This window comes from Siphateles boraxobius, unplaced genomic scaffold (assembly GCF_051911475.1).
Source record: "Siphateles boraxobius isolate OS27281-9 unplaced genomic scaffold, OSU_SipBor_1 1, whole genome shotgun sequence".
Taxonomy (NCBI): domain Eukaryota; kingdom Metazoa; phylum Chordata; class Actinopteri; order Cypriniformes; family Leuciscidae; genus Siphateles; species Siphateles boraxobius.
Window position 1 is genome coordinate 33,296,172 of NW_027508699.1, and position 22,509 is coordinate 33,318,680.

At 36.0% G+C, this 22,509-nt stretch overlaps 2 protein-coding genes across 6 annotated transcripts in view; both read right to left on the reverse strand.

Moving 5' to 3' along the window:
* Positions 1 to 4,864, reverse strand: part of LOC143741158 (protein tweety homolog 2-like) — a 50,521-nt gene extending 45,657 nt beyond the window's left edge. For 3 of the 4 annotated variants that reach the window (XM_077233575.1, XM_077233586.1, XM_077233565.1), the window contains exon 1: positions 4,409 to 4,842. In XM_077233575.1, coding sequence (XP_077089690.1) covers positions 4,409 to 4,537 — 129 coding nt within the window. In that variant the 5' untranslated portion in view covers positions 4,538 to 4,842. Of the gene's footprint in view, positions 1 to 4,408 lie in introns of all 4 variants that reach the window. The other variant, XM_077233595.1, reaches the window with a different exon arrangement.
* Positions 4,865 to 6,552: 1,688 nt separating this feature from the next.
* Positions 6,553 to 22,509, reverse strand: part of LOC143741174 (large ribosomal subunit protein eL38) — a 165,713-nt gene continuing 149,756 nt past the window's right edge. Inside the window, exons 1-5 of one of the 2 annotated variants that reach the window (XM_077233607.1) lie at positions 12,126 to 12,207; positions 11,919 to 11,944; positions 11,540 to 11,600; positions 10,186 to 10,308; positions 6,553 to 6,623 (exon numbers count right to left, since the gene is read on the reverse strand). In XM_077233607.1, coding sequence (XP_077089722.1) covers positions 6,598 to 6,623; positions 10,186 to 10,308; positions 11,540 to 11,600; positions 11,919 to 11,921 — 213 coding nt within the window. In that variant the 5' untranslated portion in view covers positions 11,922 to 11,944; positions 12,126 to 12,207 and the 3' untranslated portion in view covers positions 6,553 to 6,597. Of the gene's footprint in view, positions 6,624 to 10,185; positions 10,309 to 11,539; positions 11,601 to 11,918; positions 11,945 to 12,125; positions 12,208 to 22,509 lie in introns of those variants that run through there. The other variant, XM_077233616.1, reaches the window with a different exon arrangement.

Consider the following 22,509-nt stretch of genomic DNA (forward strand, 5'->3'; position numbering starts at 1 on the left):
TTAAACTGAGGAACTTGAAATTGAAAAACAGAACAAACATACTGATGATTCATCTGGCATGACATGTTTTGTCCAATCAAATGGTCAATAAAATATTCCTGAAATATTGACCGCCCTTCTGAAAGTAATGATCAACATGAGCACAGGGGAAATTCCAAATACATTTACATCACAAGGTATTTTTTTATTCCCATAAGACGTATGGCCTTTGAGCAAACATTTCTTCATCTTAAAGCTGAAGACTGTATTTAAAAAAAAAATTTAAAATTACATCTCCTATCACAACTTATGTGCAATGACAAATATGTAATCTGTAGGTTCAAAGTGTAAACACTGTGGTTCTGTGGTGCTATTAAAACACTCTTCTGTTCATTTGAACATTAAAACCATGCAGCCTGACATATCACTGCACAGTTTGGGACAGGAGGACTATCTGTTTGTCCACTCCAAACAATGGGAAATATGGACAGTGTTCAGGAAACCGTTCTGTTGGTGACCCTTGTGCAAAAATTCCAACTTTAACAAAAATACCTGGTTGTTTTTTTGACTGATCAGATAGATATGCTGAGTTGCAAACCACAATTGATTTGTAAATCAAACTGATCAGACATTGTGAAAGACCAGACTCTTCAAGTGGCTGTTTTCCAGCAAGTGTTTTCTATTTTAATCAAGTCAGACAATGGTATTGTCGGTGTGAGATTGGATGGCTAATGTGCTTCTTCTCTTGATGATCAGGATTAAAAAAACAACAGCTTGCAAACATTAAACTGCTCTTTCCACTTAAAAGTTCATTTACGGGGGATGTAAAGATGTCTTCGGGAAGGATGGAAAATGTGTTTACAGATGCGTTTACTGCTGGCCTAACTGCATAAATGGCTTGCAATAATTTTATGATGCGTTTGCATCTTTTTTAATTACAAAAAGGTCCATTTCTACTCTCTGCAACTGCATGGATTACAAGCACAACTCTTCGAAATGTCCGTTTTCATTAAGTCATGCGAATGTTTTATCACTAACTCCCTGACCATGTTCATCATACAATCCCATCTTGAAGTCAGCTTTTAAAATTTTGGTCCAAGTTTGTAGCCTGATTTCAGCGATTTCCGTTCTATCGAACTGTTCCAAGCAGGAAGTTGGACATTCCAAGATGAATGGAATGCAGCATGTGAGTTAGACAGATATTTTCGTTATTTCTTTCCGTACCATTCCAACTTTGTCTTTAAATGATACATTAATGAAAGAGAAGCAACAACAAAAATCAGGAATAGGCTCAGATGAGTCAGATGACTGAGCATTTCAGTATGGTTCATAGAGGTCACTAAAGCACAGATTTCATCCATCTGCATCTGAAAATAATAACCCTTCTCTCTCCTCATGTTTAGTAGTAGTGCAAGCATCAATATCACTAATGCTCATCATGCTCATTGATTTGAACTTGACCCTAAGTATTAAACACAAGCAATTAACTCATCTTGAACAGTTTGTGCTACAGACATGAATGGTACCTCAAATTGTGCAGCTTGATGAGGAGAGGTCATCAGAAGTCTAAGAAATACCCTATCACATATGAACTCTTTTGACATGGGCCAGTAAAAAAACATTTAACAACAATCCAGAACACCCTAGCAACCATAAAGCAACACACTTAAACAAACTGTGCTGTAGCAATACCCTGGCAACCACCCAGAGGAAAAATGTAGCCTTATTCAAAAGTCTAATTTCTTGTAGATTGCAGTAATCCTAACCACAAAAACAGCAAGTAAATATGTCTACAGGTGTCTTTAAATAAATGTATGGGTACAAACAGCCCTTTTATGGTGTGACTCAAACAGATGCATCCTCTATCTGGGATGGGAAAAAAAAAAAAGCTGTTAGCAATTCATCCCCGCAGGAAATAAATGAATCATATGGACAGATGACCTTTGACCCATCTAACGCACAAACACATATCCACTCAGGCATAACTTGACGATTGGTCCTTTCTAGAGTTGACGTCTACTTAGTCGCTGTCCTCACTAACAGACCAAAAAGGGATCTGCATCAACAACCCCCCAGAAAAAAAGCTCTGTTTATTATTGTATTGGACCACATTTACATTTATTCCACAGATTTCCCCCCCAAAATCAGCCCAGAAGATACACACAAAAAACGTCTGCAGATTCCATCTGGGCCTGCTCAATGGGGAATAGGTCCAAACATGGAGAGGAAGTGTTTTCACTTGGGTCAGTGACAAATAAGGAGTGAAAGCATGCAATGCAAACAAATAAATAATAAAATAAATGTATAAAATATAAATAATAATATTGAATAAAGAAAAATTATTACCATATAATAACCATTAAGTATTTAATAAAATAATAATTGTATTAAATACAATAAAATAAAATAACTGATTTTATAGTCAATAAATACATAATAGTTAGATAAATAAATATGCATTAATCAACATAAAATAACTTCTTACTCTAGAATGTTTTTATATTTTTTAAACTTAGTACTAAATTAAATAAATAAACTGATTCTAATTTTATACTCTATAGAATGCTTTAATATATATATATATATATATATATATATATATATATTTTTTTTTTATTTTTTTTTTTTATTATAGATATTAGTTGTGATTTATTAAACTCATTGTGACCAATGGGAACCTTTTGTCATCTAAATCCAAATAAACTTATTTGTCTTTACCAATTCAATCTTTCTCTCCTAATCATTTGGACCATTTAGTGTTGGCGAAATTGTTGAAGCGATTAAACACAGCGAGTCTCTATAGAGAGCACATCATCTGCCTGGTGTACATAATAAACATTAGCAATTAGATATAAAGCACAACAACAGTCTCTTAGCTTTGCAGAGAGCTCATATGCATGGTCTCCCAGGGCAGTCCTAAAACCGCATAGAGGAAAGAGATCCCACCAGTTTTCTGTTCTGCTGAAAATCCACATTAGGATTCAAAGAGCAGCGTCAGCTGGAACAGAGCATTTAGATTGACAAACTAGGGAAAAATGGGTTATGAAGGAGGATCCCTCGGGCTATCTGAAAACGCCCCGGTGTTGATTCCGAGACCCAGCGTGAGCGCCTGATTTCACACCGCAGCATCTGGACTCGTTCTGCCTCCATTTACACCATCTGCCTTTAGTGCCTTAATAGAAACAGACAGCTACAGAAATGAGCACTCGGCCCCTCCATGCTCTGTCATATTCCTCTCACTCCATCTCTAATCAACTGGATGTTGATACAGGTCAGTGGAAGAACCGCATCACGATAACAAAGAGATTCAAGCAACGTATAGCCTGGGTGAGACTATTACTGGGTGAGGGATTTAGTGACTTGATTAGAAGAATCTGGTTCAGAATAAGATCCAGTTATGCTGCCTGTGAAATGTGGTTTTGGTTATGACAGTGATTGTCAGTCAGATACAGTTTACTTAATATGTCCCAGTTTGAACCTATCAAAACCCAGCAGATAAACATTACTGCTGTTTTAACCATGTTGCACCAGAAAGCATGCACTTTTCAGAAAGAGCCTGTTATCCAGGGCAGAAACATTACTCTGTAAGAGTCAAGGAACAGTGTAGACAAATCAGAGAACTAATGCGTGTGAAATGCATTGTATTTCATTCATTTGCATAAGGGCTCTCTAATCAAGGACGTCTGAAAAATGTTGCAATCTTGTTCATAATCTTTCTCATAGAAGTATGAACCTCAGCTTTAAGCTATTTAAACAAATGCACTTGAAGTCTCTCAAAGGCCAAACTGTGAAAATGCAGAGCAAAAAATCAGTCTGAACTGTTTTTACACCATGATTACAAGTTAACTATAAAACATAGGACCTACATCATTTTAACATGTCTTGTACGAATTAAACTAAACATGAAATTAAAATATTAATTGAATAACTTTAAAATATCAAAATAAAAACTAATCCAAAATAGTCAAAAAGTAGCCTAGAATAATAGTATCTCATTGATGGCTACTAAAATAAGACTGGTCTGTTCATCATGTTCAGGTAAGACTGACTTTTTAGTTGGGTTCTCTCTCTGACCTAAACAAAACCCAAATTACAGCTAGCTATATAAAGTTATATAAATAATTGAAGCTTCAGTCCTCTGTTGAACCACAAAATGCTGTCCAATATAATAGCATTTGTGTCTGGGCTCAAATTTGACTCCAATTAAAACACATTGTTGTTGAAAATATCTTAGTAAACAAATACAAAATGGCAAGATTCTAAACGGGAATACGAAGAAAGTGTACATGACTTCCGAAACATGTTATCAAGTTGCTATATTTTTAAAGTATGACATGGAGTCCCAAAGATAAACTAAGTGTGACAGACAAAGTGTATCTCGACTGTTTGAACCATGAACCTCTGTATGACAGTAAACAGCCGGTCTGACCTGCTGGTAGTTCTCCTCTTGCGGTTTAAATGTGTGATCCAGCGGCTGAAACCTCAGATTCACATGAGGAAACTGATGAAGCCAGTAAGTCCACCAAGGAGCGATATAATCAACCCGTGCAGAAGACATCCTTCAGCAGTCGAGGAGACGAATAAACCACTTTCCCAGATAGAGACGGTAGACAATTAGGGTGTTTCTTCCCCCTTTACTCTCCGGTGTCTTGTCTTCTCAAACAAAAGCCATGGATGTGGACATTAGAGAGACTGAGTACTAAAACAAAAGTTCCGAAAGGGACATAAGAAAATCTCTGAATACTTCCCCCAAATCGCAGAGCATGAGAATTCACGGGAAATGTGGAATTATTTGATTAAATCCTGGTCTCGTGTCGCAGCCATTCCTGCGCGTGTCGTGCGCTTATTCTCTGCTCATAACTCGGGAGCGAGCTTGCTTTGAACTAGCGTACGAACGAGATCGGGGTCGCGCCTGAATAAGAAAAGAGGCAGTTTCTTTATTTCGGAATGTATTTTTTTATGGTGGTTTAATTGCGTTGAAAACGAGATTTGGTATATTCTTGCTTTTAGATTTTAGCTTTAAATTACTTGTTGGAATAAAATATACTTAAAAAGATAAATGCTGAATCTAGTAATTTATATACAAATATCCAACGCAATGCTGCCATCTATTGGCCAATTCAAGTAAATGCAGACAATGGTACATAAGGTCAATTTTTGTTTTTTCTTCTCGTTTCGTTCCTAAGGGGGACATATAGACAGAAAAAGGCTAACATACTGGTCCTTTAACTTTGATAGACCATTTTATTATTGTTCGCATTTTAAATTGTATTAGTGTTCGCCGAAATTACACCAGACAGTGTAATCACCATGGGAAGATCTCAGAGTAAAACTGGGAGTTGGGAAAAATATGATTCACCGGTGTTTTGCCAGATGGAAAGTTTTATCTATGCATCATCTTTTTACCCTTTTAAATCATTTTATAACTGAATCATACATCTATTTTAATTTATTTTATAACTTTTAATTTTGAGATTATTTTAATTCATTTCTGTAAAGCACTTTGAATTGCCAGTGTATGAAATGTGCTATACAAAAACTTGCCTGGTCTCCGTGTTGGTTTTGTAAATAGATCTTAAAACATCCATCCTGTTGTCAGGGTCGTTTGTTGAATATCAGCAATAAATTATCTTAATAAACACCTTGTAGTTTCAGGAACTTGAAGAGAAGGCCAGTAATTGCTAGTAAATGTTATTTTTCCATTTAGTTTAAGATAATGCAATTTAATTTTTGTTTTGTTTTAAATGCTTTATCACTACACAAAATGGAAATGACATCAATTCCATGCAATGACCCACCCATAAAAAGTAACCTGTGCATTTCAAAGAAAGGCAAACGTACTTAAGATTCCATGCTCATGGACACAAGGGAATGTGTCAGTTTTATTACATCTATGGAAGATTTGTAATGTTTAGAGATGGACTTTGTACCAAATACCATTGTTTGTTAAAATACCATAAATATCATTGGTTTTCTAAACAAGAAATTTAAATTATGATTGTGCAAGGAGTTTATAAGGGTATAAAGCTTGTGAGAGAAATACAGCAAGTAAAATGTTTGGACACTCTAAACTAACATTTACAATATAAACCCTTTGGCTTAAAAGCCTTAATGCTAACAAGTTTGAGCTCAATGAAAATTTCAAAGTAAACTTCAGCAAGATTTTTTCATGTTTTTTTAAGACGCCTCTTATCCTCGCCAAGACTGCTTTTATTTGATCAAAAATACAGTGAAAACTGATGTTGTGAAAAACTTTTCTTTTAAAAATATTGTAATTTCTATTTTAATATAACAATTTGTTCCTGGCAAAGCTGAATTTTTAGCATCTGATTTGGTGCTGTAATATTTATAATCAATGTTAAAACCTAAATATAAGCATTTATTTTAATGAATGTTTTTGTAAAAATACAAGTACTCACTGACCAATTGAATGTCCTTAAAATGATAATTCTTAAAAAAAAAAATCTTAGACCCCCCCAAAAAACAGGCGTGTATACTTTGCACAACCTAAACAAGCATCATTTTTTTTTATCAAACCGATCAAAAACTGAACAGTATAGAAACACAAATCACTTAATTTTTTCCCAATTTTATTCCAACATTTTGTACAAGAGACATCTATTTCAGCTCCTTCACAGCCAGACCTGAAACCAGAGAGAGAGAGAGGGGTCACATTTACAGTAATGCTTGTGAAGGGACCAAGTCAAGGTGTGACAGCTTTAAGTGTTAGTGAACCGGTGGAACTGAAATCTCAAGAGTGATGTGAAACTCAGCACTAGGTCCATCATTGCTCTAGCAAGCGTGTAAATGCACAGTGGGCACAGAACAAGCCCAAAGTGTTTGGACAACTTGCACACTTCACAAATTCCAGTCGGTTGGTATTTGAAGAATAAAATCAAGAAAAGGATCTCACAAAAATTCAATATAAACCAGTTAAAGAGCTTAACCTTAATACATAAACTTTCAAGCCTGAAAATGTTTACATTCCCTGTTGTTTATAGGTGACTGTTTCCATCACTGACTCAACCATGGGTTCAGTGCTAAATTAACATTTCAAGATTCATTAGATCCAACACAAATGTCATTTCTACAGCCAAACATTTAGTCTAAGGGCACGTTTACACGACGAGTTTTCCGCATACAGACGACACCATTGTCAAAACGATCTCGATTAACACGGATCCGCGAAAATAAATAAAAACCCCAGAATTCTGATGCCAGGCCATTAGATGGCGATGAAACACTATAGACTGAACATGTAATACACATGTGCATGACGTCATCGTTTCTAGAGATCCCATAGACAGTAAAAGAAATGGACATAGCGATGCCCTTGATTTCAACGGAGAAAAGTTAAACCCATTAGAAGCACTCACTTCCTGATGGCTGAGCGAACTGCGCAGGCTCAAACTGAGCTTGACCACGTAGATGTGACGTGAGCAATCTGTCTTACAGTTGTAAATCTTCTAGTAGCTGTGCCAAGACAAATCTGAATCACTTAATTGTTTCCAATTCCTCAAAAACGTTTTTGTTTTAAAAGATTGCCTGCGAGCTTCTCCTGTCTATATGATAATTTCTCTACTGTGCAACAGATAGTCACGTGGTTATGACGCAATCGTTAGCCCATTTTTACAAAAACGGCTTCTACAGGGCCATAACATAAGATACAAAGTAATTGGGCCTTTTATATATTGTCGTGTTTCTTTAGAAATAAATGGACAAATGAAGTCTTTGGAAATCTCAGATGTAAAGTTATTTGCGGTCAAAGTAACGCCAAAATGAATGGGAGTCAGTGGAATGCTAACAGCAGGTGATGGTCCGCTACAATGGCGGCCCCCCGGGAGGCTTCAGTTTCCGGCTGATGGATTACCCCTTTAAGAGATCCGCGTTTTTTGTTGTTTACAAGGGAGGACGTTTTCAATAACGTGCACTTTGAAACCCATTTTCAAAACATTGTTTTTGCAGGCACCCAAAACACTTGTGTAAACGAACGGCCAAAACGCAGAAAAAGTCTGAAACCGCCCCTAAATCAGTGGTTCTGAACCAGGAGCCTAAAACTTCTAAGGGGACGGCAAGATGACTTAAGATTATTTAAAAAGAAAAAACTACTAAACGCTAAAATAAAAATTATGCATTTCTTATTTGGTTATTTTTATGACAAATGTTTTATAACAAAAGTTAAGATCCACTGGTTTATAAAATTTCTGCAAAGACATTATGCTGCACTCAAGTGCCAGATTATGTATTCAATTCCTTTTTTGCTATTAAGATTAACACTATTACTGACTATGTTTACATGGACAGCAGTAATCTAGTTATTAACCTTATTCTGAATTAGCCAATATTCTGATTAAGGTGTTTACATGAGTTGCTTAACTCTTTAGGGTCGCCGATCACGCCGGCGTGATCAAGTTACATGACCAGTTTAAGATGTTGAAGCATAAAAACAAAGTCACGTTGAGCGCTGCCCTCCACTTCTGTCGAAAGTGCTGGCTTGAAATTCTATGTTACTTTTTGTTTTGTGTTGATAGACCAAGTAAAGATGTGATCATTTAAACTTTATATAAACAAATCTTGACGCGTTCGTAAAAGAACGCCAGATGTGATGCGACATTTATTCTAATAACTTCGTCGGTTTTTGTCATAAAGCTAAACGGAGAAAAATGTGTGAATCTGCTGACACTGCTCTTCAGGCTGCACGTTTTAGGGAATGGAGGAGGAGCCAACTGAGCAAAGAAGCGAAATTGAAAGCCAGAGGATTTACGGAGTTGACAGAGAGACATATATACGGTTACATACATCATGTATAGAGAGATATTATTGCTAGTTTTTGGAAGAGTTTGAGTAGATTGTGAAAGTAGTTTAGGAGTAGTGTAGATAGTTTAGGAGTAGATTTAGATAAACTGTTTTGAGGAGTGGCACATAAAAAATAAAATTAAATAAAAAACACCTGATATTTGTTGTAAATACTTGTATGTATAGTTTGATTTTGTGTTAATTTTACCTTTTGTATGGTATATTTGCACTATTGAGGAACCCCTTACTCAAGGAATGAAAGCCCTGTAATGTAGCTATCTGTGTAATTGTACATGAAGTGTTTTGTAGAGTTTCTAAGCAAAAAAGTAAAGAAAAAAACGCCTATTGCCACACCTCCTTTTTGTGATATATAGTTTCATTTTATCTCAATTTTACATTTTTTATTTTGTATATAGCTCTCTGAATAATTGTGCACAATATTTTTTTAAAAAGTGGCTGAGCTAAAAAGAAAAAAAGCCTATGGCTACACCTGCTTTTTTTTGTAAATCATTTTTTTTGTATATAGCTTGATTATATCTGAATTGTGCCTGTATATGTTGACATTTACAACTTGTGTTTACATTTTAAACTTTTTAAAATGCTTCGTTGAGCATGCTTGTGTTTTTTGTAGTAGAAAAGCTATAATTTTTCTATTCGGATTTTGTGCTTTTTGTGTGATTTTGGGTCCAGTATGTTGATGCAGTACATCAAAGTGAAAAACTAATTGTCTAGTCATATAGGTGATGTGCTAAAAAAAATAATACCGAACATTGGTATGGTAAACATTTGTTTATGTGGCAAAATTAAAAAAAAAAAAAAAAAGCACACAAAAACGGCCAAAATAGCCCAAGACTCCGAAGGGTTAAAGAATATTCCTTTCATGTTCCCTTTTTACATGTTATAGAACATAGATCTATTAATGGCACACGTCATTACATCACTATGCCACGCAGATCGATGTTCCCTTCATATCAACATAGTTTGTCTTTGTTACGCTAACAGTTTTGGGCGTTTCATTTTTAATTTTACGAAAGCTTCAAGTGCAGTTAATTATGTCGTCATACAAATAGATGAGGGCAGATAGAAATTCTTGAGCCCTGCTCTCTTGTTTGCCTTCAAACAGGTGGTTAAGTGTGATTAAGGTGGGTACGTGTCTAAAACGCACTTCAATAACGCAACATATAGGAATACTCCACGTCTGAATTCCATTTGTGTTTACTTCGAGTATGATTTTAGCCAGATGAAGGTAATCAGAAATCCGTTTACATGGTAGCTTCTTAATCAGAGTATTGTCTTAATCGGCTTAATATCAGAATATTGTCGTCCATGTAAACATACTGACTGATGTGTTGTTATAACCTTATTTGCATTTCATCAATGTAGTATGATTACGTTTTATTAAAGACTGACCTGGTGGCAGGGACTGCTTGAGCTTCTCAGCCTTCTCTTTGTCTGTAATGACCAATGTGTACAGGTATCTGCTGCAGCGGACCTTGAACTTCACATTGTCCTTGTTCTTCTTGATCTTGACAGCTGTTGGAAAACATGAATTTAGAGAAGTCATCAATACAGGTAAACATTTTTTCCAATAACCAATGCAGAAGCTAAAAATGTGTATACGGATTGAATGTGTTAAAATAGCAATATCTGCACAATAGTTGTCAAACTCAGGCCTCTGAAATTCCTTTTAGTACATTATGTCTTTTTAGGCCAACAGTACAAAATCTGTTCAATCTTAAGCTAGTGCTTGTCAATCTGGGTTCCGGAAGACCCAAGTACTGCACATTTTGGATGTCTGTCTTATTTAACACCAGATTAACATCAGCTTACTTCAAGGTGTGCGACAGCTATAAGTGTTAGTGAACCGGTGGAACTGAAATCTCGGAGTGATGCGAAATTCAGCACTAGGTCCATCATTGCTCTAGCAAGCGTGTAAATGCACAGAGGGCATAGGACAGGCCCAAAGTGTTTGGACAACTTGCATACTATAGTCTCATGAATCAATTGACCAGACTTTTCTCATACGACCACTCATACGTTTTCATTTTAAAATGCATCTTTCTCTGTTTTGGCCTATCCACACGACACAGACACAATTTTTATCAAAAACGTTGTGAAAATAACAGCATTGTAGTGTGGACTGTGAAAACAAAGAGGTGACGCATATCGTACCCACAGATATCTATGGTTATACCGGCATTGTTGTGCATGCTGATTGCTGTCAGTGTTGCAAAGGATAAATGCTCCTTTTTAGAATCTTCATATAACTTTTCAGCAAAGATGACTCAAGCTGAAAAAAAGACAATACGGTTTTTAGGGAGACATGGACTGTGTCCAAAAGTGAGCGTTGGGATATTTTGGTAATAAAACGATCGTGCCAGAATATTGTTTTAACTATTTTTAACGATTTACACATGCACAGTAAGTTGATTTAAGCATTTCAGACGTTTCAGTGTGGATGAGCAACTTTTGGAAAATGCTAGTGGACGGGGAGCGTCCATAAACAGCATTTTCAAATGTATCCGGGTTAATGTAGACAGAGCATCTGAACCTGAAATGAGTGTCAGACATTCAAAATGAACAGTTCTCTAGGATTGAGATGCACTGCCATCAGTTCTGTGAAAACTTGAAAAGCATCAAAACAAACCACATAATATACAAACCACTTGACAGTGTACAGTACTACACCAGCGATACATGAAATAAAGAGCCACCTCATTGATCATAAATGCGATATGACTGTTTTATTTGAAACTAAACTTACACTTGGCATCCTTCCTCCTTGCTGTAAGCAGGAAATCTTTGATTTCTTCAATTTTGCGTGGCTGTTAAGAAAAAACGCACATTTGAGAGATCTTGTCATACACATAATAGCGCTCATATCAGTCTTAAAATCAGAATTATTGTTTCTTAGCCTAAGCTTTCAACTTGTTTCTGATTCTGACATTACTAGGTTATCCACAAGCGCGAAATTCATGTTTTAGCATTAGCCACATTCTGCGTTCCCATGATCCTATTCCTATAAACAACTTTTAAATTAATTTTAGCAGATTATTTTAAAACAAATGGCACTATAACAGATCAAACAGAACAATCCATCAATTAGAAAAACAACACTAATGCAAATACAAACACATTCTCACCATTTTGTTTCAGGTGCGGCTCGACCCTGCAATGCAACAAAACAGACTTTATTGTAACACTTTTCTTAACAACTTCCGGTCAATATACCGTTTAATGAAAAATGTATACATATGCTTTCACACCGAACATTCTATAAATGTGTATATTGATGGATGGATGCAGATTTAAACGGATTATTTTGACAGAGCTAAACTGCTAACACTTACACGTCCTGCGAGCGAGAGGGGAAAAGGGGCGGGACTTCCGCGTGAGTCCGTCATATAAAGGGCTACGGTGGCTCGAGAGGGGCTTTCCAGTCTAGCAAGTCAAAACTCACAGTGACATCTACTGTTTAAGCATGGATATGTCTTCATGTCATTTATTGAACATATTTGTACTTAAAATACTTAAAATTGTCACACCATTTAATATTAACAATTTGTGCCATTTAAATAAAAAATACATTTAATAATCGGTGTCATTGTATTGTTGCTATCTCTACACTTCATTTTCTTTATATTTTGACATAAAATAGACACAAAAAGAAAAAATGAGAAAATGAGATAAAGAGAAAATGAAAAAAATATATAAACATTCTTAAATTCTAACCTTAAATCTTGATATTGAATAAAAAAAAAGTTTTATATTTATTACCCAGGATAATGTTTCGATAAAATATAAATCACTGGTTACAAAAATGTTGCTGATATTTCAGATCATTATCATTCTTAAGGAATGTGTTAATTTAAACATGATGCTGGAATAAATTGGTGCATAGAATTAAAAATGGTCCAACACACATATATATATATATATCAGTTCATTAGCTTATAAAGATCAATCACCTTGTCTGTAATTGCATTCATGGTCTCACTGTGTATTATATTGAGGTGTAGTTAAAGATAAATATTGGGACTGACATTATTATTTATGCTATTATTATTATTATTATAATATTAATAAATTATTACACTGTAAATAATTTGTTGGTTTACCTTAAAAAAGTAAGTAACATGGTTACCTTGAAATTTTGAGTTCATTGAAATTAAAAATGTGAGTTAATACATAATAATAAGAACCAACTTAAAAAGTGAATCATTGATTTGCTAGATCTGATTCTAAACAGCCATCAGTTCAAACAAGTTATGCACATCTGCCATGCATGCACATCAATAATTCACACATCTGGCTTTTGAATTTAGTTAACCTCATCTGCTGGATTCTTGAGTGACATCTACAGCTTCTCTGCACTTAATTAATAAAGGTAGACACCATCACTGCCCTCCTCACTCTAATTACGCTCCCAATGGCTCATATGTGTTTCGGCCCACGTAGAAGGCATAGGGCAGATCCCACTGCTCGCTCCCCTCCACTGAGCAGAATGCTGATTGGGTTCATTTGGCTCGGTGTATTTGCTGCTTCCATTCAGGGAATTTATTAAAGCCTGTCCGACCTCAGTCAGATGTTAACGAAGTTAGGTTTGGTGCAGGTTTGGCATTAAAACTTAAAATCTGAAAAGCATATTTCAGATGGTTGATGAGGAGCAGATTTCCCCATCTGTCCAGGATTAGTGCTCATAGGCATTTACTATATTTTATCATTCTATATGTTTCCGTATTTTTTGCAGTCACTTTGATGCAATGGCACTAGATGGCAGATTAAGCTCATGAAACAAAAACAGCTGTATGAAGCATGAGAGAAGGAGAGGAAAGAGGGCACTCTCTGACCATTTACTGAGCCTGTATTTTCCATATACAATTAACTTCAGTCCTCTGACTCCATTCCTCAATACTAAATATATGAAACTGTAAAGCTGATTCTTACTAATTGATGTGCTATTATGCAAAATATTTGTTAGCATTCTCATTAATTTCAATCGCAGTTGATTGTATGATCCAACCTTGACCCTTTGGACCCTGGCTTAGACTCACTTTGAAGGAGAGATCTGAGGGATCAGAACGATATATATAAACTAGAAATGATGATCTTGGCAGCAAGGTTTGCATGGGCAGGCATACATTTTCTTTAATTGTATATGATTTATTTTTTCATTGAGCAACCTGTTCAAAATTCTCACCTGGTGAAACTTTAATTCGCACAAGTGGGCTACAGACTTCAGGGTCAGACTTCTGAATATGTTTACATGAAATAGCCAATAATTTAAATAAAGCTGCCATAAGCGTATAGTCATGAAAATGTTCAAAGATTCACACTGCCAGCGACTTTGTTGCTGTATGTCGCAAGTCTCTAAATCTTAAAGGTGCATTGCGCAACAATTCATGTTAAAAATACACGTTTTCTAACCCATACATGCATAAACAATTGCCTGATGGACTGAATGAGCCCTTCTCTGATCACTGCAATTGCCTCTATAATCCTGTACAGTAAAATAAATAAGAGGGATTCGGGTTCGAATTTGAGACTGGGCGTGACGTCATGCGCGTTCACGCTCACCAGGCTATGTCTCGCAGGTTTGTGTTTTCGCCGGCGCCGCCATTCTCCGCATCAGCGAAGACAACTCGTGCGTCAAAGGTAGAAGATGGATTCAAAGAGACCGGCTTGTAGTCCATTCCAAACCCCAACGCAAACTCCACGTAAAGTAAAGAAAAGAAAATTGTCGTCTAGTGCCACCAAAAGGTCCAAATTGGAGTCAGACAGGCGTCGGAGTAAGACGAGAGTCTACCTCGGGAAGGCATTCAACAAATGGAGAGATCTCCGGTCTGCTCTTGGTCTCAAACGGGATCCTCACTTGGCTTTTTTCTTGATAAAACGGTAAGATATAGCCCAGTCTCTAATGTTTGATACAGCCTTGTGTCCATTGCTAACATGCTAAGGTGTTCATGTCATTGACCAACAAGGAAGAACGCCGTTGCATTGGCTATATTGTATTTTTCGGTAAAAATAGTAAATTGTTCCCGTGAATGTGGTACATTTTGTATGTAGTATATATGAGGTATGTGGGAGCTCGTATTCTATCAAAACGAGGAAAACGTAAAATATTTTGGTATTGTGATAAAATACATGTTTTATTCTGAACATTGCAGGAAGGGAAATACAATGGTAAAGGGGTAAATATTTTTACTTTACTCATACTGTTTAGCAGACTAACTATTTACTTAATAAAGTATTGACACATTTCACATTAATGTTTGTCAGTGTGTATTGTCCCTGTCAAAATATCTACTAAATAAATCAGCGCTACATGTAGTTTAGTGATTAGCAAAACAGTTCAAGATTCTTGAGTGTGATATAACATGCTGATAAAATGACCGATAATTAGACAGAAATTTTGAGTAAATTATAACAGAAAAAGGATGTATTTTTATTGGAATATTCTACTTAGCAGATCAATAACAGGCTGAACCCCGCAAGTCTTCGGCGGATTAGCCTGTTTGGCTTTTATGAAAACGTCATGGTGACATTTGATTGTTTATTACCTTGAGACATTTGAGTGAACGTTGTTGACCAACTGTGTATGGTATGATTATTATTTTGAGCTTTTGCGAAGTAATCAATTATATTGTTCATGAACGTGTTTTCATAACAATACAATCATAGGTGGATACAGTAAAAACATAAACAAAGTTTTCTACTACCCCCGTTTTTCCCCTCACACATAAGAGTAATTTACTCAAATGTCTTTCCTTCCATATTTTTGAAATGACTTGCAGATTTATAACTTTATTACCACTGAAGACATTTTGGCTGTACACCAAAGATCTGTGCGGCAGATGCTCCTTTAGTTATGAACAGCTCGTGCTCGTGCATGCGTGCGTGTGCGTGTGGTCCATGAGCGTGCACAACTATGGTTGCAGTTTCGCTTGTCGCCAGAGGGGGCGTAGTTCTGCAAAAACTCAGAGACTTGCGTTTTGCACCTTTAACTAAACAATTTAATAATCAATTAAAGAGGAATTTATATGATATTACGCTGTAGCACATTGGACCAGCGGTTTGGAAAATGAATGGACGGATGATTCCATCTTCTGGCGAAACGTGGGAATTCATTCGGCACAACCCTCACAGTGCATTATGGGTATTCTCTAGATGTTGAGTTTCGGCTGCATCAGAAATACTTATTTAGTCACATACTGTTTTTATAGTATAGGGAAGTATGCGATTTCGGATGTAGCCTATCTGTTGTACATTTTTTATAGCGGTGAAGTATGGGATTGAATGTGTACTCGATAACGTCCACTATGGTTTCGGACACCACTACAAATGGCTGTCCCTCAAATAGTTCCCAGGGTATAGACTCAGTGTTGCCAGAAGTCGGCTGTCTATTGAAAATGAATGGAATCATGTAGCTCTGTGTCGCTGATGGGTCACCATAAAATCATTTTTTATATTGCAGTATTTATTATAAATGACATATCCATGCACAAAATGTTTTAGAAATTCATATGCCCTTGTAATTTCTAATCCAAATAACTCCCCATCCCTCTTGCAGTGACCTCATCTCTTCTCTGATGATGTGTTTACCGGTGTGAGGGAAGGACAACATGTCACTCACATGAGATCCACCAATTGCAAACCACAACCATCCAATCAAATCCACATGGACCAATATATACATCACAATAGGGAAGAAAAGACTATCACAACTTTCATTTTTGTATCTCGCTAGCATGGTGTTCAATTCCAATGTTTTTTGCCATTTATTTTTCACTTTACAAAATGAATCATTGCAACAAAAAGAATCTCCTTAGGCATTTTTTACAATTGACTACCACAGCAGCACAGGGCTTTCCTCACACACCGTCTCTAAGACATTAGAATAGATGCGTGCCAAGTCTTCAGGCTCCATTTCGACTAACGTACATCGTCGGTAATGACACGCAGTCCATCACTCAGCCATTCAGGTGAGACAAACACAAGCTTCACTGTGTGTATAGCCAGAAGTAATGTGTGGTGCTGGCCCAGCATCAATCATGCTTTGGATTCTGCTGGAACCATAAATGGGAATAAGAAGCAGGGTTCATCCAACCATCATTAGTTTTGCTCAACTTAATTTCATCCTTAATTTCAAACCTGTAGCGCTGTAGGGCTACACAGGGATGGTAATGTATATATCTGGAACTAGGATAAGACAAGAGCCCCTGGAGTGGAAATAGCACTGGTGGAATAACGTAAAATGGAATTTTCAATAAGGTTTGCATAGGATCGGTTGAGGATTTTACACATGAATTCGGAATCAAACCAAAAGCAAGCGTTCTCGTGAGTCCTCGGCTTATACAGACACATTTTCTTCCACAGGAATATGTTTAAACAGTCCCACAACGGGTTTGAATTTATACACTACTTTTGACAAGGTATTTCCCCTCATCTTTATATGCATTATGTGCATTGATCGGCTAGTATTGATTCTCACATCCTGGATTATGTTATCTGAAAGCAATCATAACTGACTTCAGAGGATGAAGGACATCATTTTTTCAAGGGAACAGAAAAGGCTATTTGACCATGTGATAGGAACATTACAGGCCATTCACAGCTGGATCCAAGTTTGAGGTCAGCAAGATTTCTTAAAAATACTTTTATTCTGCAAGGATGCATTTAATTGATCAAAAGTTACAGATGTTTGCATTGTTTTTGCCAATTGTTTTTGCATTTGCAAATAAATGCTGTTGTTTTCAACTTTCTATTTATTAAATTTCCACATAAAAATATTAAGCAGCACTTTTTTTATTCATTCATAAACAAATTAATAATAATTAATAATAAGAAGAAATGTTTCTTGAGCACCACATCAGCATATTACCGATAGAATGATTTTTGAAGAATCATGTGACACTGAATACTGGAGTAATGAAGCTAAAAATAGTTTTGCATCACAAAGATATATTAAAACAGAAAAGTGATTTTAATTTGCATTTAACTGTTAGTTTGTTTGTTTTTTCAAATAAATGGAGCCTCGGTGAGCATATTAGAGACATTTGTATGATTCAAATTTAGGATGTGAATGATTAATCAACTACCAATTTCTTGTTGTTAATAAATTGCACAAATGCATTTAGTAATCATCCAAGCAGTGAACTAAAAGCAATGACATGCTTATTCCAAGAGGTATGGCTCAGAAAGTGCTAGTTGATGTTTTAACTACACCATTATGAGGGCAAATATTTCATACACATATTTCAATGCTCTTGCGTTCTCACGCAAAAGTTCTGCATTCCCCTGAGAAACTGCATTTCCTCGCAAAATGTTTGTGTTCCTCCAAGAAACTTTTTTTCATTCGCTCGCAAAATTGTTCCATTCCCTCAAGAAAATGAGGGAATTTTTTGCATTCCCCCAATAATTTTTTCCATCCCCATTTCCCCTATATTTTTGTATCCTTTTCTAAAAGACATATTTCATTATATTTTCAGTGACTGTTTTTAGAAGGCCCTTAAAAGCATGAAATTGACTGTTTTTATTTTCCTGATGGTTTTGTAATCACATCTCACGATATTCACAGGTGAAGGAGTTTGCATTCTTGTGAAGTACAATACCGAAATAATTGTTACAAGATGATTTGGAGTCTTCTGTATGTGTTCTGCAGTATTAATGTGAACCGTGAAGGCATGAAAGACATGTTGTTAAAAAATATTGCAGCAGTTCACTCAAGAAAAAAAAAACTTTTTAAAAATTCTTAAATGTTCAGTTCCTACTTTCATTTTACATAACTTCTTCCCACATTAGTATTTTCTGAAAGTCAGCATTCTGTCAGCATCATTTTCTCAAATTGACAGTCTCCTGAGTCCTGACTTCCTGTCCCGAGCTGTCTGCCATGATGCCGCCCATCTATGCTGGTGCCTGCCGACTTTTCTTGCCGTCCATGTGCCTGTCAGTCTTCCAGAACCAGGCTTCCAGCATTTCTACCCACTTTGTCAGTTCTGGTCGACAGCAGGACTATTTCAGTTGTCTGTTCTGCTCTTGGCTGAAATGTAGGGTTCTGTTGCCTGCACCACTTAATGTAAAATGGACTGCCTGAGTTTCTGAATATCTAGTATATGCTCCAGAATTTATACTGTATGAGTACATCAGAGACACTGACTGACATATGCCGGAGACATTTGATGATAGACTTTGGCATATTTACCACCTTTATCATCCATTTGGCTGAATCAGAGCTTAAAAAGATGAAAAGTGTTGGGGTTATTGTTCTCTGATGAGAAACCGCAGCTCTAATGGAATCAGGCACCTGAATTTTCTCTGACTGCCTCCCTGAATCACTGTCTCCCATCTAAGTGTTTTTCTTATTACCTGAACTGGGGAGCTGAGCCAGCAGGTTTCCATTTAGCTAATCAGACTTTTATATTTACATATATCCACATGCCATCCTTTACATTATAGCATTTAGTGGACCATTACTCCTTGTAATACCAGGCATATCCTGGGCATTCTTGTGCTCTAATTGGACAATGTATTTGTATTTCTCTATAGCAGGGCTTGGCTTTCTTTTGAGGACCGGGATATTCAAGGCAGACACAAATTAAAATGAATAATTATCATAATTTAACACTATGATCTGAAGCCTAATGTATTAACTTAAAACAATTAATAAAATTGACTGTCATTTGCTGGACAGTGCAGATTTATTTTTTATTTATCTGTGCCCTAAAATGTAAAAAAATATTATATAAATGTTTTTTTTTTATTCTATAAAATTTTATATAAAAATATCTTGTTTTAAAATTATTTAAAATGTGAACTATTGTGTTTTCATTTTATAACATTTATTATAAAAATATAAAAAATAAATATAAAAGTGCAGGACAGTTCAGTCATTTTTATTCATATGAGCCCAAAATGTAAAAATATTGTATTGATGTTTTTATTATGTACATTTTATTATCATTTTTTTTTTCTGTTAAAACGGCTATTTAGTGAGAAATCTCTTTGAAGTATTTGGAGCCATTATGCAATTCTTACATAGTTGTGCTGATGATAATTAGTAAGTGCAAAATGAACTTGATCTTGTCCAAATATGCCTTATTTATCTTCTTTTTCTAAGTCGATAAAAAGCCAAATTTCATCTGAGCTGAGCTGTGGCTTAGTGGTAAGTCCTAAACCTTGGTACTCAAGTTGAATGCATTCTGTGTCGTGACCTGTTTTCATGATCCCTGTGTCTCCCTGAATAGTGTTCCCCCTAATCTCTGCCAATAAAATGTGGCATGCAACCCCCCTAAAAAGTCAAGATTCACATTTGCTTTTAAAGTCTCCTCATACTCAAAATAAAACACCATATCTACAATTTATTACATTTGACTGGAGACTGGAAAGCATATCATTTAGTTCAGAAGGACTGGGCTGTAGAAATGAAAACAGCTTTGTGATGTGGTGGACGCTGACATTCTGATATAGTGTTCCATATCACACATGGGGTAATTCTGCATTCTGCTGTTTTCTGCTGCTCCTTTGAGCCAGTCAAAGCTCCGTCTCCACATCATCTCCAAACCCAGCTGAACCTTTACCCTGTTTTACTCTGCTGCTCAGGTACTAACATATTAAATATTTATGGTCTTTAAGAATGTTATTTACCAGCTTCAGTCCCACAGTCTCTGATTTCCAGTGCTTGGTGAATTGCACTCCAACCTGGAGCAATGACCTTGGGTTTGAAAAGTTGTTTGAAAATTTAAACTCTAAGTTTTCCAATTAGAAATCATTGTTTTGAGTTATTTTTGAACAGTTTCAAAAAGAATTGTGACATATTGGAATTGGAATATGTTTGGGCTGGTCTCATAGGTCAATATTGTATGCTGGCATTATGATAGGATTACTGACTAATCAGCTAGTGGTATGCAAAACTATTTCACTTTTGAGCTAGAATGATAAGAATGAATGACTATGATTAATTTGACAATTTACATGGCAGTTCAAAAGTTTGTTGTTTGTTGGTAAGATTAAAAAAAGGCTCTAATGCTCATGAGGCTGCATTGATTTATTTGATCAAAAATACAGTAAAATCAGTAATAATGATATGTTAAACATTATCACAATTTAAAATATTAAAGTATATCTATTTTAATATATTTAAAAATAACAATAATTTATTCCTGTGATGGCAAAGCATTTTCAGTAGCCATTACTTCAATCTTCAGTGTCACTTCAGTGCGTTTTTTCAGAATGATTTCATGAATGGTTTCAAAAGATCAGCCTGTATCAGCCTTAATGTCTCCACTGTCACTTTTGATCAGTTTAATGCATCCTTGCTGAATACAACTTTTGAACACTGTGATCAGTGAGAGACAATTAATACCTATTGATTAATTTTTGTCCACAAAATGGTAGTAGTTAAGGCATCAACTACCAGGGTTTAACTTTCTGAAGCTAATAAGTTGACCCCATAGCAATTAGGAGATGGAGGAAGACACACTAATTTCCAGACCTCAGCTCACCTGCACAAACTTCAGAGAGATGAAGCCCGGGGCAGAATCATTTTCTTTAAGAATTTTTCAAAGGTTGTCCTGTCAACAGTGACTTGGTGGATTCAGAGAAAGTGTTCTTTCCTTATTATCATCAAGTCTGTGAACTAAAGGTGCATGCAAAGTCTGTCTTGCATTCTTTGATTTTACCATGTGTAAACTTCAAATTGAGCTATTGTGCTCAGCATCATCTGAATATTGTCAATAATGAGCGTAATCTTATAACGTTAGCTTTTAAAACGGGTGAGGAAAGCTCTCCAATAACAATGATTGATTCTTTAAGAGACCCTTAAAGGGATAGTTCACCCAAACATGAAAATTCAGTCATTAATTACTCACCCTCATGTCATTCTAAACCTGTAAGACTTTCGTTCATCTTCGGAACACAAGTGAAGATCTTTTTGATGAAATCTGAGATCTTTCGGTCTCCCTCCATTGACAGCTACGCAACTGACCCTTTGCCACTTTAAACAGTCAATAAAGAGATCAAACAAATAATCCATAAATTGAGCGGCTTTATCCAAATTGTAGTCCTGATTGCTTTAGATGATGAACAGATTTCATTCAGGCTTTTACTCACATACAAACATTGATCAGAGAACATAAACAGAAGGTCAACCAAATCCGCTTGACGCACTAGAACAAACCTGTTGCTGAAGCTCAAACATGCTGCGTAACACGAGAATGAGCCTCATTGGTTCTTGCAGAAGCTCAAACATGATGCGTAACACAAGAATGAACCTCATTGGTTCTTGCAGAAGCTCAAACATGATGCGTAACACAAGAATGAACCTCAGTGGTTCTCGCATGTCAAGCGAACATGCTTGAGCTTCCATTTACCACAACTAATGTGTGAGTTGATGAATTCAATCTGTTCATCATATAAAGAGTTTGAGTCTTCAGAAAATTTGGACTAAACCGCTCAATTCATAAGGATTAGTTTTATGATCTCTTTATGAACTTTTTGCACTGTCAAAGTAGCAGTTGTGTTGCTGTCAATGGAGAGACAGAAAGCTCTCAGATTTCAACAAAAAGATCTTAATTTTTGTTCCGAAGATGAACTAAATTCTTACGGGTTTGGAACGACGAGGGTGAGTAATTAATGAATGCATTTTTCTTGTTGGGTGAACTAACTCTTTAAGTATGATTGAGTCAATGATGCCTATTTATTTATAGTTTTCAGTAAAAGAGCAGAGACGTTTAACAA